The sequence below is a fragment of the Rhynchophorus ferrugineus genome, unplaced genomic scaffold (genome assembly GCF_030347505.1).
Source record: "Rhynchophorus ferrugineus isolate W39M unplaced genomic scaffold, kcgeb_rfMv2 rfM1, whole genome shotgun sequence".
NCBI classification, from domain to species: domain Eukaryota; kingdom Metazoa; phylum Arthropoda; class Insecta; order Coleoptera; family Curculionidae; genus Rhynchophorus; species Rhynchophorus ferrugineus.
In genome coordinates, this window is record NW_027472580.1 from 36,083,807 (window position 1) to 36,099,968 (window position 16,162).

The window sequence follows — 16,162 nt, forward strand, 5'->3', positions numbered from 1 at the left end:
TCATATGTATGTTCAGATTAAGTTTTTTTTGACAATATTCAGAAATCGATTACTTATCTATTACTGTGCACTATTTATAATCAAAATATTAATAGTACAAGAACAAATAAGCTATAAAAACGATATTCTTAATATTACAAAACAAGGCTTTACCAGTACCGAGATTAAACTCAATACTACTACTCACTATAGTTTGTTGGATTCTACCTCTCAACGGCTTGTAAATGACAGACGACACTAAAAGTCGAGACGGCCAAAATTTCATTTGTTTAGATTGCACATGCGCACTTTTTTTTTAAATCCGTCAGAGGGCGAATAATTGACAGAACACCACCTGATTGGAATGGCGGCACAAAACACAGACGAAACATTTACTTTCATTCGTTTACTTTCATATGAATGGCTGTTATTTCATTCTAATTCCTAATTTTGTTAATGTTGTGTTGATATTTTTGTACAGATTTTACTAATAGCCTTCGAACATGTTACAAATAATAAATGTCCTTTTATATTATACTCCTAGTATAGAGTAATAGAGATAAAACTCAATAGGGGACTCTGGCGCAAAGTTTTGCTTTGCCCAATATCCAGAGGGACCCACAATGGGCCCTTCAAGTAATTTGATTGGTCAGTTGAAATCTCCATTATAGGCAACCGTAAGAAAAATATTTTACTGTGAAAACATTTAATTGGCTCATTAGTGATGTTTGGCACGTGACAGCCTTGACGTCATGTTTAATTGACCAATGAAATTTAAATAAAAAACATTTTTTAAAATTATTAAATTAAGTTCAATTAAATATACATATAAATATAATATTTAAAAATAAATAAATACAAATATAATCTGTAAAAATATATAAATATAAATATAATCTATAACAATAAATATACATTTATAATGTAAATTTATCTACAAAATATAAATATAATATAAAAATAAATATATCTATAAAATATAAATATTATATACATATATATAAAACCATAAGCAAAAAACTTTGGTGCATTGCAAATCAAAATTATGCAACCTTGACGGAAGTTGTTTTTGGTTATCACACGTGGCATCTTCCAAGTTTTTGTATTTTTCCCTTATTCTGAAACCGCCTGAAAATAACTATTTGCCCACCTTTAACTGAGCTGCATCTTGTTGCTTCTGTGTAGTGTCAAAAAACTGGCGCTTCAATTTTTCAATATCTAGGCTATAATTAATTTCGAAACCGAAGTATGCGATTAATATGACTTTCTAAACTTATATTTCGATTCAGAATCATGGTCGTAAACTCAACTCTCATTCACAGCGATGTAATTATATTAATTATTTTAGAAGTTGCAATTGAATCTGTCCTCTTGTTAGAACAGATAGAGCTCTCTGACTCTATACTTTTAAAATTTTTTAAAATTAAAAGGTTTAAAGGGCAAGCAGAACTAAAGTTTAAAATAACAAAACATTAAATAAACAAAATATTTTGTTACAAAGGCTATATGATATATATTTCTTCTAATAATTAAGGGTATGTATTTATTTAAAATGTTAATTTATATCTTAAATAATTTTTCATAATTATTTCAAAAAATTAAGTGTTTCTATTTTTAATTTGTTTAAATTCCAGTAAAATTGAAATTTATTAAACCTGCTGAAAAACATTTAATCGAAGTAAAAGTCATCTCGGAAGTTATTTGCTCTTACCTAGATTTGTTACTGACTAGTGAAAGAGCTACTGGAAACAAACTTCAACTATCACAATAAGTCAGATGAGCCGGCTTGGTGGCGCAGTGGAAAGGCGATGGAACAGTCCTCCTACTGTTGCGATAGCCGCGGATTCGAATCCTGTTGGGGCATGGTCGTAAATTTATGTTTGTGATTGTTTAAAATTTGTAAATGTTCTAGGCAAGAGTGTAAAATCCGACAAGGAATATGATCCTCCCAGTCACGCCAGTAACCAGGCTGGGTAAGACCTAAAGTTGGTCCTCGCCAGTCGGGGTAGGACGCTGAGGTCCGTGGTTCGTAGGAACCCACTTAAACTGTAGGGCCAGTCCAGATAAACCCATAGTTGGTAAAAGGAGACTTTCAAATAAGTATTAAAAAAAAGTCAGATGTAATTTAAAAAAAAAATTCATATAATATTAATAAATTATCCCATTCTTGAAAATTCTGTTATTAGCGACAACCTGTATGGAAATTTTCTCAGAGACCATTTGGCTATATCTAGCATATAATAAATGATAAAAATATTAATAAAATGTCCTTCGATATCATTACTTATCTATTGATATTTTCATTCAACAAAATAAAGTTTACCAATTCTGTACCAGTCACTGAAGTGATCCGGGTTTAAAATATTGCAGGCGTAACTTGTTTAACCCAAATTCATAAGCATTTTTCCTTAACTACAAAATTTCGCCTGTAGCTGTATGCATGCATCTATAATTTATGACTTCAATTTCATAAGGTGAAGCTGTTTTAAGTGCATATAGATTTGTAATTAATACATAACAGAAACTATTCAAAATTTAAACGAACAAAATAACACTGTCAATTATTAAGCATAGGTAAAGTGATAAAATTTAATTAGATTTGCTGTAGCTACTAAAAATAAATGTTTAAATATAATAAATATAGATTTGTTTTTATAGACGGTATTAATGTTGTGCTCTCTCAAAATTATTAAAAAAAAGTTAAAACCAAAAATCCTTTATTAAATTAGCTCAATGGAAATGAAACAATTACTATTACAACATAATTATGGTAAATAATATTAACACATTAGATAAGAATTAGTTGTTGTGAATATTGGCTTTTATAGTGACTTCTATACTGGGCCTGTTCCCGATTGGTGTGGTCTGTCTACAAAAGCAAATAATTTAAAATGTTGAGTTGTCCATGGTTGAGGTTTATCTTTGGCCAGATGGTGGATCGTCGCCACAACTAAACTCCACATCAATTAGGTTTTGTCAACTTTTCACCTGTTTCCCTTTCCTTTTTTCCATTTATTGTAGAAAGATGCTATTGGTTCAATAACGATTCCAACTGACTGTGCCAGGCCGAGGTAGCTAAATTCTTTGTTTTCTCCATTGGTAAGGAGATGTTGGTTACCCATTAAAAATGTCACTACATTGCTGGCATTTTTTTGCTGGTCAGCGAAAAAATGGCAGCATTCTATGATGTGAATATAAAGATGCATTTCCTTATCTTTACGTTTTGGATATTTAATGAAGGGTATAGGCGTTCTTTCATGGGGTCTCTGAGAGCGGAAGAAACGGTTGCCCCTATGAAATTGGGATTCTAACCATCGGATTGCATCTCTTGCTTCAATTCTTTGCTTCTTTAGGTCGTCCAAGGCAGAGACAACTAAACAACAGTAAACATTAACTCTGTGTTTAAAGCAAATATTATAGAAACATTACCAGCTCCAGGGACAATAACAATAAATTTCCTAGAATGTACTAACTGCTTCACCATGTGTGTATATTTAATCAGAGCATCTGCATCGACAACTAGATATGGCGAAAGTGCAGGTCTGGCACTCCCTACTTTGGTTTCTAGTGCGCGGACCTCGGCATCTAACCACAACTGACCCATATGCTTCATCTTGTTGAGATGATCAGAACTGCCATTTGCTGTAGGCGTTTTTGATTCACCATTAGCTAGGGGTATTTTGGAAGGAGTTGCATTTAATTCTTGACGTTCCTGTAACAACATATGTAATACAATGTATTTTTTATATTATAATAAGCAAAAAAATACCAATTCCTCCATGATTGCAGTAGCTGAAACTCCCTCATTATCTGATCCCTCTTGATGATTGCAAAGGAAAACATTTTTTTCCTCATCAAAACTAACGCCTGTCTCTTCAATTTTAGTCAGAATTTTACCAAATGCCAGTATTTTAATGATCCTTATAATTGACTCTTCTTTTACATTAATGCCCTTTTTAAATAAATAGTCCCAATCAAAGTCTTTTTGTGCTGTTTCAAACGTGTTTACACCTTTTAGAACAATATCTTCTGACAGTGGAATCTTCATTTCTTTATTAATAACATCAGATATCTAAAATTTGTTTTAAAATTAGGTATTCTTAAATAATATATATATTATAATTGATATATATATATATATATATATAATACCTTAATATTTTTCGTAGCAATCCTTGCACTTGTTACATTAATATTTACCAAATTTATTAAATAGACCATTTGTCTAATTAGGGGTTGAGTGTTTGTTCCACAAGATTTTATAATGTCTTGATCAGACTTCAACCAGTCATTCATAACTTTGATGCTCTGTAAAGAACCTTCCTCATTTATTATCTCCAACATATCATTTACATTCATTTTCTGAACTTTCTTTAAGATCAAGGTATCATTTTTTAATAAATTTGTCGGGGTTTTTTCAGGCTGGCTTAAACCATTTGTCACTGGTAACTGGGTATCTTTGGTTATTTCATTGGTAGAATCATTCAAGACCTACAAGTTATTAACTTATAATATAAAATTAAAACTCAAAACAAAAAATCACTTTATCTGCATCCATTTCTTCATCTGAAGATTCCACTAACACATTCTCAGTGTCAGACATGAAAGAATCATCTGAACTACTGTAATCTGCATCACTTTGGCCTTCACTTAAATCAGAATCATCATCACTTCCTACCTTTACAACTTTTCTTCGTCGTAATTTAGATTTAGATCTTTTATTACCACACATTAATTCCTATAACAAAATTAGTTAACACATCAAATAGTAAATTAATATTAACTATTTTTTATAATTTACTTTTAAAATGCCATTGCTCTTTTTCTCATCTTCAGGTAGTGGATAATTTAAAACTGCTTCTTGAATATGATTAGTAATATGCTTAATGATCTGTGAATAAATGCTTAAAGTAAATGCAATTAGAGTAGAGAGTTGGGGAGAATTCTCTGATTGTAACTTTGAAATTGTTAATAAACAAATAATAACAATTTTAAACAACATTTGACTGGATATTGTAGTTGTTTCAAGATCAAGTTCTGTTATAGGAGAAGCACCTGAATCACTCGCAATTATTTTTGTATACGTCAAACATTCCTCTAGGTTCTTATTTGTTTTATGACAAAGACTGTATACTTTGTTAACTTTCTTATTAAAGTACCAAATATCAATAAGCAGTAAAAATCTAAAACAGAATAATAAAATATTACAGAAATTATATTGTTCTAAATTTACCTTGCAGTAAAATTTTTGATATTCTCACTTTTACTTGGTTCAACTATACAGTCTGCATTTTCGTTATCAATGTCTGATGGTAACTGTTCAATTACTTTTGAATTTTTTTCAAATAAGCTCTGCAAATTATTGCTTGTACCTTCAAAAGGATACTTACAACACAGACATCGCAAATAATGATAAGTTGCATCCAAAAAGTTATTTTGATTCATAGCAAGAGTACCCATTTGGTTGTGTGGCATGCCATAATCTGGTTTATATGAAACAGCTTGAAGATAATATCTGATTGCCAAAGTGGCACTTTTATTTGGCTGAATTTCCAATTTGTATCTACATAAATCTCCCAAGTAAATCAGACACTGGTGTACCGATTGTTTAGCCCATTCCATTGTTTCCTTACTTATATCAGACCCAATATCACAACTAGACTCAAACATTAAGTCACAATCTACAATATTTCTTAATTCGATTTTATATTGCCATTGCAATTTTGATAGCATATGATGGTAGAATCCCACACCTGAGTCTAAGTGTGACTTAAGATATGCTATTTCAATTTCTGAATATTCATTCTTTTTTAACTTCTTTGCAGTTGACACTACTTCATAAAAACCTTTTCTCCATAACAACTCCTCTCCTTTACGTCCATATAGAATTGGATCAGAAAATATAAGTCTCTCACAATAATCGCAGAATTTTCTACGTTGCGCTCTAAGTATAGGAGTGAATAAGTCTGATATTGTTCGGATACAACTACGGGCATCATCCAAACGTTTTGCTTGTTCGCTTATAGTTCTGTAAAAATATAGAATCTGTAATAAAGACCAAAGTAAAATTATAATGACAAAATACCTACCGATATATTTTTTTTGAAAGCTCAAGGCCTTCCTTTTGTTGAATATCAGTAAGGTTATATGCTTTCTTCATTTCAACTCATTTTTATTCAAGCCGCTGGTCAAGAATTCCTTAGCTTGCCAATTTGTTCAATAGTTTTAACATGAGAAAAAAGTAAAAAATTCATTGTACCATATCTAATATCAGTAATGTTATATTTTGACACCATTACAAATTCTTATCAATGTCCATGTAAAAAAAAATGATCACTGTACGTCATTTAACTGTCATTTAGTTTGTTGCCAACTGTTACATTATATTTGATGGAGTAACAATATTGGGAAATAATTATATATTGGAAGATCAAAAGGTTTCAAAATTTTTTTTTAATTTAAAATTGTCATTTAGTAAATTCAATATTTGATAATTTTAATTGAAATATAAATATGGTTGGTATTATTGGGTGACTTTCAATAATGGCATTTCACTATTTTTAGGTTAATTATAATCTAGTCCTAGCACAAAATTCGCCAAACAATATTATAATGGCAGAATTTAAGCAAGATATGCCTCCGCCAGGAGGTTATAGACCAATTAGTTTCAAGAGGGTACCTGCAAAAGGACTTTTCAATGGTAAACTATTATATGTTTGTAATTTTTAATTACATAATCAAATTAAATTACAAATCAACCTCTATCATAATGAAAGAGTTCAACCCTTTTAGGATACACTTTGTTCGGTGCTTACATTGGTATTACTGCTGGAGCCTATTATTTATATGTTCTAAATTTTAAAGCTGTTCATCACCGTGAATTAGAATCAAAAGGTGCAAGTTTAGCAATTTATCCACTGCTTTTAGCAGAGAGGGATAGAGCCTACTTGAAACAACTGCGACGTAATCGCGAAGAAGAAAGAGAGTTGATGAAAAATGTTCCTGGATGGAAAGTTGGCACATGGTATGGAGAGCCAATATATAAACTAGCTAAACCTGATACTTTAATCGAACCAGGTACTTTTGATTATTTAGCTCATGTCAAATATAGAGACTTTAAAAAGAGAACCGAAATGGACATTAATACATAACTGTTATGATATTTAACAGATTTATTATTGTTTCATATAAATTGTATTAAATCAATTTAAACAATAAATTGATGTAAATAGTAAAGAGTTACTTCTGTGTTTTATTTGTATTAAAATATACATAAACAATAGAATATTTAAAAATTTCATTAATAGTGGTATATATATTTTTGATAAAGTGTAGTAGACTATTAATTTTCATACTTTTGAGAGAAGGTGCGATAATATTAAAAATGTGTGTAAGGTAATCTCTGGTTATAAATTGTAAATATAAAATAATATAGTATATAAGTAAATAATAAATAAATTGAAAAAACAGCGAAGTGAATAGTGGTTTGATTTGTATAATTGGTTGCCTGCTTTATTTAATCAATACCATTCCCATTTGTAAGGTTGCAGATTTCTATAAGTACATTTTGTAGCTAAAATTTTTATACACTAAAGTTATCTCTATAGTGTTTTATTTATATATTTTGTTTACCCATTTTCTGCAACAGGTAGCATTACTTTACACTTAGTAGTTATATTCAAATTATTTGTCATATTGTTATCGTAACTATGGATATTTTATGAACCGTACTCTATAGCCTTTATTCGTCTTTTTTCGTATGGATGCTTTTATTTAGTTATGGACAAAAATAAAGATTTTGAATCGAATTTGGAAGAGGAAGATGAAGAACTTTTACGAGAGAGGTGTTGGCAGGAAGGATATAAAGGCGCTAGTCGAGATTGGTTAATACGAGACGCATCGACAAAAAAATTCCAAATCCCTGCATATTCTAGCATGAAGGAAAGTTATTTGCGATTGACTGAACCGAACAACAGCAGAAACATGGGTAAGTGAGAGTTTTTAAAGTATCGTCTTTAATATCGGAAACAGAATGAACAGAAAAAGGAGCACAGTGATTTTAATTCTGGTCATAATTAAGAAAGTTCGATTTCCCAGGTAAACGAGAGCAGGCCCTTTTGCGAAAGTTTCGTGAGGAAGCCATGTCCGAAATAATTAAGGAGCGAGAGACGAAGACTGAGATCGACGACTACTGTACAGAATACGAAGGAAATTTCCACCGAGACAGTTTTACGACTAATGATGAATTTCATACAGGAATGATGGAGGTATTGAAAGTTTGTTCTATATGATTTAAATAGTGAATGTTATTTAATGTACTAGATTTTGCGATACAGGGTGAATTTACGAGTTGATGAATTATTGTTGATGTAAACAGCACATACTTTTTTTCGAATGTAAACAGCACATACTTTTTTTCGAATATATTATAAACTATCAATTTTAATTAAATGAATATTAGTTTACATGTAGAATATTAGCAATATGAGCAAGTCTTTTATGTTCTATTTGTCCATTTAAAAATCAGTTAAGAAATCGAAATTAATATGATAGAGGCCTGTTAATTGTAACAAATTTTACTTTAATTTATAAATTAAGTCTATCCTACGTTCTTTTTTGTTCGCAAACATGCCCTGAAAATTTTTTATGTAATAAATGAAAGGCTCATTTGTGAAATAAAAAAAAGGAAGATTGATAAAGATTAAAGATAAGTCCAAAAATATTGCATAGCAAACATTTTCAATCAATATTTCTGCTCTAACTTTGAATGATGTAATTTTAAGGGGTTTTCTATGCATGAATTTTAGGTATTTTTTCAAGAGAAATAAAAAAAAACAATATTTTTGCAACGCATTTTATTTAATTAAAAAATTAAAGAAAAAATTTAAAAATCCTAAAAAGTTATAGGCTGACGATGGAGTTGGGGGTCTCAAAAAAAGTGGGTATCATACAAAAGCCAAACAATTCTCCTCATTAAAACAAACTATATCTCCGAAAATAATTTAATTTTAAAAAACCCTTAAATTCAAATCGATTTAGGCCAGAATTGTAACATTTTTAGGCCAGAATACTCCATGATTAATTATCCAACACCTATAAATTAGCTGTCGAAAAAATATCTATATTTTTGGCCGATATTTTTTTGACGGATATATCAATATTTTTGTTAGCTGATATTTTTAGATATTTTTTCGAAAAATTAAAAAATATATTTTTTAAACATTACAAAAAACCATTTAATTATTTTTAATAAACCTTTTAAATTGGTGCTTAATTTTAAATGTTTAGTTTATTTTGATATTTAATTGAAAGGATTTTTTAGCAAAAAATATCAATATCTTTTTAAAAATATCACTAGCGTACATTGTCATACATTTCTTAATATCTAACCACGTTTCTAAATGTCAGGTTGATGTTTACTAGATGTCTTTTGGACGTTTGTCTCTTTTGTGTTATTTTAGCTCGTGTTAGCTATTTATTATCTCGATGGTTGTACAGAATAGCGTGTAGAATACCAGCGATTAACTTGTATAAAGATATTTTTTAAAATTATGACCAGAAACTTAGGTTTAATGTAAATTCCGCTAGTGTATGCAACAGTATATTTTTTTCTGCTTTTGCAGCTCTTAGTCGTGTTTTCTCAATAGCTTTTTATTAATTTTTTTGGTGATATTTGTAGACTTTTATTAATTCCATCAACTTCGAAGTTTGAGTACGTTTTTTGAACTTATTACTTTGATTAGGTTGATGATTTTTTGGTTTAATTAGGTCTGTAAATTAGTTTAAAAGAATTTTTGTTAATTGGAAAATGTATTGTAAAAGTCAGTACAATGTATTTTATTCAAATAATTGTTCATCGATAGCCGCCACTTTTTTCCATCTTTCAGGCAATTTATGGATTCTCTATGGATAGTGTGTATGAGGCTATTCACGAATGGATCTATTTTTTGGTGTCTTCATAAGAAGTGAAGTGAAGAACGAGCAGTGTCTGGTTAATACAGCGGATGGAGTAGTAATATTTCAATGTTTCCGGGTGTTTTCACCGGTTTTTCAACATGTGTTCAAGCGTTCATGCTGGATAATAACATTGCTCGGTTCAGACGCATTCATCGAGTAATGCCTTCGTGAATAATCGTCTCCAAATTCTTTGTCTGTTCAGAACGCTCTTTGTGTTCGGTTTCAAAATCATCACTTTTAAAATATAGAAACGAGTATTCACATGTTGAAATCGATGAAGCATTGTTGACATAAACTTCAAACAGCACTCGATGGTTTCAGCCGCCTTTTCCGACAAATTGAACTAAAAAAAGTAAAACTTCCCGCAAATATGATTTACTCGGCACAAATTCAGATATATGACGTACTGAAAAATCAATATCAATGAGGCTTCAATATGAAGTTGATTACAAATATACTAGATTCGATTTAATACACAGTAACACCTGTTCATTCGTTCATTTATTCCATTTCGAAAATGTTTGGTAATTAAATGATAGAAGAAATGCGTAATCATGAAGAAATAGTGATGAATTCAATGCAGCTTATCAAATTTCTACTGGCTTGAAAATATTTATTGTCTTTGAGAAATGGAAGATGTCTTAGCGAAAAACATACTTTCCTACTTGTCGTCACTCGCTTACCATTCAACACGATATCGTGCACTGTTTCGAAGGTTTTTAGTATGATTGCGGTGCTTTAGGTAGGTTATCTTCGAGTGACCATGTTTACATTTTTATTGCAATGGTTGACTTTCAGGTGGAGAATCCTCGTAAACTCCTCTCAACTTCGGATGAACTTCCTTAAGGGTTAATCTATCCAAAATGAAGAATTTCATGATCCTACTGTATTTTTGACTATAGTTTTATCCATTTTTAATCGATTTAGAAAAAGAAGGAGGTTCTATGTTCGGCTGTATATATTTATTTAATGTATGTTCGCTGATTTCTCAGTCATTATGGACCGATTTTCAAATTTTTTTATTTATTCGAGAGATTGCAATTCCGAGGTGGTTCCATTGGAACCGAGAGATTGCAATTCCGAGGTGGTTCCATTGGAACCAAATCAGAATCTGATGGGGTAAGAGGAGAAATTGAGAGAAACGCTCAAATTTCAAAAGCACATACAAAATTTTTTGCATTGTCTTGGTGAAGCAGTGTTTTCTTTTCCTTCAAATGCGTTTTATTGTATTTAATGTGTTAATTGCTATTTTTAAATAATATACTATAATAAATATAGACAATACAATAGAACTTAAACAAGACCTGAAAACTAAAGATGTACAATAACCATAAATACTATATAAAATATTTTTTTAACAAAGATAGAGAGTAATGGAAGTATTGCCTATTATTGTAATAAGAACAGTCAAAATATTTTACTATTTATCATTTCCAATTTTAATCTTTTTATCCTATTACATTAACAATCTTGAAGAATATTGTACCAAAATTCTATAATATTGATATACAATATATTGTTATTTACAAGCAAACTACCAAAAAAATCATAAACTACATATATTTATTACATATACATCTACGTAAGCATAAATTGGGTACATTTAGGTCAGTCGAATTAAACTAGTAGAACCAAAAATAGTAACTACACCACTGAAACAGACGATAGTAAATAGTAACAAAATCAGTCGGACCGAAAATAGCGACTGAAAACAGTCGAGTGAAACAGTCACTGGTAAAAAGTAGTAAAATCAGTCGAACCAAAAATAGCGAATGAAACATTCGATAGTAAAAAGTAGTCAATTACTAAACAGTCGATATTCAATTTCAGTCGATAGTTCCCAACACTAATCGTTTTCAATAATTTTAAAAAATATCGATATGTCGATATATTGGAAGAAAAAAAATATCGATTTTTTTGCCACAATTAGGAAAGATGAAAACATTGTTATATATGCTCAAAAAATATTGATATTTTCTAAATACTGTAAAAAGTAGCGATTTCGAAAGGTTTTTTATAATGTTATCGAGTATCGAAATGTAATAAATATCGAAAAATATCGGCTGACAAAAATATCGATATTTTTTCGACATACCTATCTCAGGCACTTGAACTTCTGCACTTGCTCTAACTGAATCCTGTTGGGATTTACAGTAGCAGGCTATCCGTCTTATGTTAATACTTTGGTCTCATCTTCATTAATTTTCGGGCCATATGGCTCTGCTGTGCGAGCTATGTTATAAAATATGCTAGAAGCCTCAACATCTGTATCAGCGATTAGCTCTATCATTAGCGAATAGCATTTGGCCAATTCGCTCTGTTTTCAAAAACTTTTCGCATAATTGCATTTAGTAGTTAATGCAGACTTATAAAAATCAGTAGTGAGACAACATATCCTTGGCGAATACCGGCTCGACTTTCAATTGAGTGTAATAAAATAATTTCGTATATCGTTACCTCGTCATCAGGAAATGAAATTTCTGGAATGTTAATTTCTGGTGAAGTCTCTAAACCCTATGGCGGTTATGATTGTAGAGAACCCCCATCGAATGAACGTTGGTTCGATACGTTCACGACTTGTGACTTAATGAAGGTTCCATCTGCTTTTTGGTCGTTGGTAAACTTACTGCTACCGCTCCATCTTCAGGTGTTTGGTATAGCGTCCGATATTCCCTTTTCGATACAGCAACTTCTAAATTCGCGGCCACGCCATTCCAGTAGGCCTCTTTTTCTAGCTTTAGTTCTTGCCCAACATTTCTACTACATTTTCGGTATTTTTTAAGATCGATTAGTTTTGCTTGTTGTCGATCTTCTACCATCTGTAGACCTTCGTCTGATATACAGGTTTTATGTCAAGCTGGTGGACGTACTTAAGTGGCACACTCAACAATTGTTCCAAAAATTTGTTTCTATTTACACTGGGCATGTTGGAGTCGTGTGGAGCTCCCCTGTTAGAGTGTTGCTATCAACAACGATTTACTCTTATTAAAAAAAACTATATATGAAAAAGTCAGACAAAACTGTTATGTAATTCAGTTTACTATGCAATTTAATAAATCTATGATTTGTGGTAATACATTTTTTAAATTATTTTGAAAATCATATGTTTATTTTAGATTCTACAAGTTAATTAAACATATATTGCACATAATAAATGCATATCTCTGTCCTCATTAGTTGACTTATCGGCATGAAAGCGGTGTGTATGTTTAAATAGTTTTTCATAAGAGTAATTTTAAAGCCGTCGTTCGTAATCGATTCGATAAAGGTTATCAAAAATTCAATATTTTTAATAGTCTTCTCAGTTATTTATAACTGATATAGAACAACATATTTCTATTATTAATAAAACTTTAATCGAGGTCAATATGAATGTCCAGCTACTTAATTGAATAATTCAATTCATACTTTTAGCTATACATCTATTTAGTAGAGTTAGTGATCTGTCGATGACCTGTGAAAGTAACAATGAAGTGTTTTATATGTTACTCAATAATCTTCCGGTCTAAATGAAAAAGTCATTTTTTTGCAACTCAAAGTTCGATACTCTCATTCATGGCTATCTATACTTAAGAAAGATATCGAAAAATATCGACCAATAAAATATTGATATATCGATATACCGGGGAGAGTTTCGACATTCCTAATAACATGGAAATGACGGTTGATGAGGTACATTAAACGGGTTTCAAAAGCAACTGATTAAAATAAGGGTGTGAATTGGAATTATAATATTAGAATTTGAGAATATTTGTAGTGTGAGAGAAAAAGGATTGATGCTTATAATGATATATTATAGAGCAATATGATCATGGAATTGCAAGACAATAAAAACCAAAAGAGCCATATTATATCTGTCGATAATATAAAGATACAAAATATACTTAAGAATATTGTCAATTAATGTATTAATTAAATTATTAGTTAAATAAATTATGGTGGAAAAGGAGAGAAAGTTACTCATAAAAATAAATGATTTAAAAATGATTTTTGTTTTATCTATAGTACGTAATATATTACTAATTTATTTGCCTTATTTTTAGCAGATACAAAAGTATCCATTGTACTCTTCTAAGCCAATGTCAATTTACCAGTTTGCGGTCGATAGAGGTACAGCAAGAACGAAGGACACTTTTCACAAGAATTCGAATTTCACGAAGCCACTGAGCGAACAGCTCAATGATGTTCCAAATTAAATTATCTACTCAATTCAATCTGATACTAATAAAGTTATTACAAAACAATTAAAAAAGTATAATATTAAATTATGTTTTATAGTCTCCCTTTTACCAGGATCAGGATTGGACTTGTGATCGCTTAAGTACTATTATATAGTTGCAAAATAACGACGCCGTCAAACAAAAGAAATTAATTATACGTATATTATATTATAGTTACAATAATATATTATAGTTACATTTTAAATAATGTAATATTATTTTCTTATTGCTGCTATTTTATTTAAAACCGCTGGACTGCTGTTCTAACATAATGATATTACTATTTTCAATGCCATTTTTCTAAAAGAGTTACTCGAGGTTTACAAGTCTGTTTGTTTCTGTTTGACAGAACTCTAACTTGAAAGTGATAATATGTAGTGCTATATATGACTAATTTTTTATTTAATTCTTTTCAGTAGATATTTAAAACTAACGCACATGTCAATGTCAGGTGCGATATTGTTGCCTGTGTTGAAATAACACGGATCTTCAAAATAAGTAATAGCTGTACTTTATAGTAACATATATAAATAGAGCTGTTATAAAACATGCATATCGCCTCTATGGTTATTTCATCGTCTTGTTACGACATAATCTATTGCATAAATTGTTGATATTGGGCATTGACACTACATTATTATTAGTACATACAGCTTAGATTAAATTATTGGTATTAGTTAGTTGCCCAACATTTGGTTAAATATTACTCTATATCTATATAAATATAGCTTTTATTCAAGAACAGCAAAGGTTTTAAGATAATTATCAATATCGGTTATTCTATATAGTACTAAAATTGCAGCAGTTTTCAATTTGGGTTTTTTTTCATGGCCCATTTTTGCTCACTAAGCACTATGGTATTAGGGTACACTGATTTGAGAAATGCGAGAAAGTTTTAATTGTATAAATGTTTAGGTGGGGTTCAAAGATTAAATCGCGTACTTTTACTATTTTTACCATCAATATATAAATTGAAATATTTATTTTAAAGAGTTTAGTAAATCAAAGATGCACTTTATATTAGTAGCTGTAAATTTGTACATGAACCAAGGAAATAAGGATTTTAGACAGAGATGAGAACAATTTTTTGGTCAAATTCACCACGTATTTGATCGTAAAATATGAAAATCCTTCATTCAAGCATTAGATAATATTATTTTGAAGAAGTGTGTAAAATTTTAGCAAGACCTCTTCATAGAATTTTCGGAAATCCTGAAAACGTTTTAAGTTGAAATAACATGCTGCTGCAGTGGCAATATCCAGAAGATTCTTTTACTCTTGCCTGTGATGAATTTTTACTTCTCGACTCGCAGCGTCAGCTTCTTTGGTCTATAAATATGCTATTATTCTTCTCTATTTAAACATTCTCGTAGCGGTTTCGTCAAATTTCATATCCATACCGTGTGTAAAAAGCAACAAAGCTGATATCCCTTCTCTGAAGGTACCAGCAGTGGCAAATTTATCAATTTCCATTATTTTTGAACTACTCGATAGCTTTAGAACTTGTTGCTCTTAGAAAGTAAAAAGAGAAAGACATACCAATAACATAACTTGAGGGGTGGAACTTCCGAAGGGTCCACCTCTTAGAATTTTATTCTAATCGATTTATGACTGTGGGAGAATATTCCAAAAATATTGTACTATGTACTAAGATAAAAATATGTTTTTTTTTAAATATCAAACCCTTAATCCCTTAACGCCTTACAATTTCTTTTTTAACTTTTCACCTTTCAAATTTAATCTGTATCTCTATATTAATTTGGCATTTTAGTCAAAATTCTAGTATTTAATTTAATATTAATTTAATATTTTTAATTTAAGATATAATTCTATGGAACTATTGTTGCTTCGTTCTAAAATGTAAATAGTTTTTTTGTTGTAAAATTGTGCAAGATTGTGTATGAAGGAAAATGGCTTAATCACAATTAAGATGGAACATTTTTAATCTGCTGAATATTACTTGACTTTTAATTTTGGTTTAAATTATATTTTATTTGTAATGTTTA

The 16,162-nt window shown here is 30.2% G+C and overlaps 3 protein-coding genes across 5 annotated transcripts; 2 read left to right on the plus strand and 1 right to left on the minus strand.

Moving 5' to 3' along the window:
• Positions 1 to 2,679: 2,679 nt before the first annotated feature.
• Smg5 (Smg5 nonsense mediated mRNA decay factor) lies at positions 2,680 to 6,332 on the minus strand. Its single transcript, XM_076404067.1, has 8 exons — positions 6,069 to 6,332; positions 5,213 to 6,007; positions 4,781 to 5,162; positions 4,523 to 4,717; positions 4,132 to 4,470; positions 3,749 to 4,051; positions 3,409 to 3,691; positions 2,680 to 3,352 (listed from the first exon to the last, which is right to left on the minus strand). Exons 1-8 carry the CDS (start codon positions 6,137 to 6,139, stop codon positions 2,964 to 2,966), a joined length of 2,757 nt encoding a protein of 918 aa, XP_076260182.1. The 5' UTR covers positions 6,140 to 6,332; the 3' UTR covers positions 2,680 to 2,963.
• Positions 6,325 to 7,221, plus strand: ND-B16.6 (NADH dehydrogenase (ubiquinone) B16.6 subunit). Of its 2 annotated transcripts, XM_076404087.1 has the most exons (3): positions 6,325 to 6,416; positions 6,544 to 6,679; positions 6,772 to 7,221. In XM_076404087.1, exons 2-3 carry the CDS (start codon positions 6,592 to 6,594, stop codon positions 7,128 to 7,130), a joined length of 447 nt encoding a protein of 148 aa, XP_076260202.1. In that variant the 5' UTR covers positions 6,325 to 6,416; positions 6,544 to 6,591; the 3' UTR covers positions 7,131 to 7,221. The 2 variants fall into 2 exon arrangements, with proteins under 2 accessions (XP_076260202.1, XP_076260193.1); XM_076404078.1 differs by lacking the exon at positions 6,325 to 6,416 and having other exon boundaries at positions 6,511 to 6,679.
• A 455-nt stretch (positions 7,222 to 7,676) lies between these two features.
• LOC143193779 (uncharacterized) lies at positions 7,677 to 14,283 on the plus strand. Of its 2 annotated transcripts, none has more exons than XM_076400170.1 (3): positions 7,677 to 7,966; positions 8,077 to 8,246; positions 13,983 to 14,283. In XM_076400170.1, exons 1-3 carry the CDS (start codon positions 7,759 to 7,761, stop codon positions 14,130 to 14,132), a joined length of 528 nt encoding a protein of 175 aa, XP_076256285.1. In that variant the 5' UTR covers positions 7,677 to 7,758; the 3' UTR covers positions 14,133 to 14,283. The 2 variants fall into 2 exon arrangements, with proteins under 2 accessions (XP_076256285.1, XP_076256278.1); XM_076400163.1 differs by having other exon boundaries at positions 7,679 to 7,966; positions 13,980 to 14,283.
• The last annotated feature ends 1,879 nt before the right edge of the window (positions 14,284 to 16,162 follow it).

Bases quoted from the DNA above. Each gene is read 5' to 3' on its own strand.
- Smg5 (XM_076404067.1), bottom strand. From the start codon at position 6,139: ATGAAGAAAGCATATAACCTTACTGATATTCAACAAAAGGAAGGCCTT. The intron at 4,718-4,780 runs GTAAATTATAAA...ATTTTGTTATAG, and splicing joins AGAGCAATGGCATTTTAAAA to GAATTAATGTGTGGTAATAA. The intron at 4,471-4,522 runs GTGATTTTTTGT...AATAACTTGTAG, and splicing joins AAGAAATGGATGCAGATAAA to GTCTTGAATGATTCTACCAA.
- ND-B16.6 (XM_076404087.1), top strand. From the start codon at position 6,592: ATGGCAGAATTTAAGCAAGATATGCCTCCGCCAGGAGGTTATAGACCA. The intron at 6,680-6,771 runs GTAAACTATTAT...CAACCCTTTTAG, and splicing joins TGCAAAAGGACTTTTCAATG to GATACACTTTGTTCGGTGCT.
- LOC143193779 (XM_076400163.1), top strand. From the start codon at position 7,759: ATGGACAAAAATAAAGATTTTGAATCGAATTTGGAAGAGGAAGATGAA. The intron at 7,967-8,076 runs GTAAGTGAGAGT...TCGATTTCCCAG, and splicing joins GAACAACAGCAGAAACATGG to GTAAACGAGAGCAGGCCCTT. The intron at 8,247-13,979 runs GTATTGAAAGTT...CCTTATTTTTAG, and splicing joins TTCATACAGGAATGATGGAG to CAGATACAAAAGTATCCATT.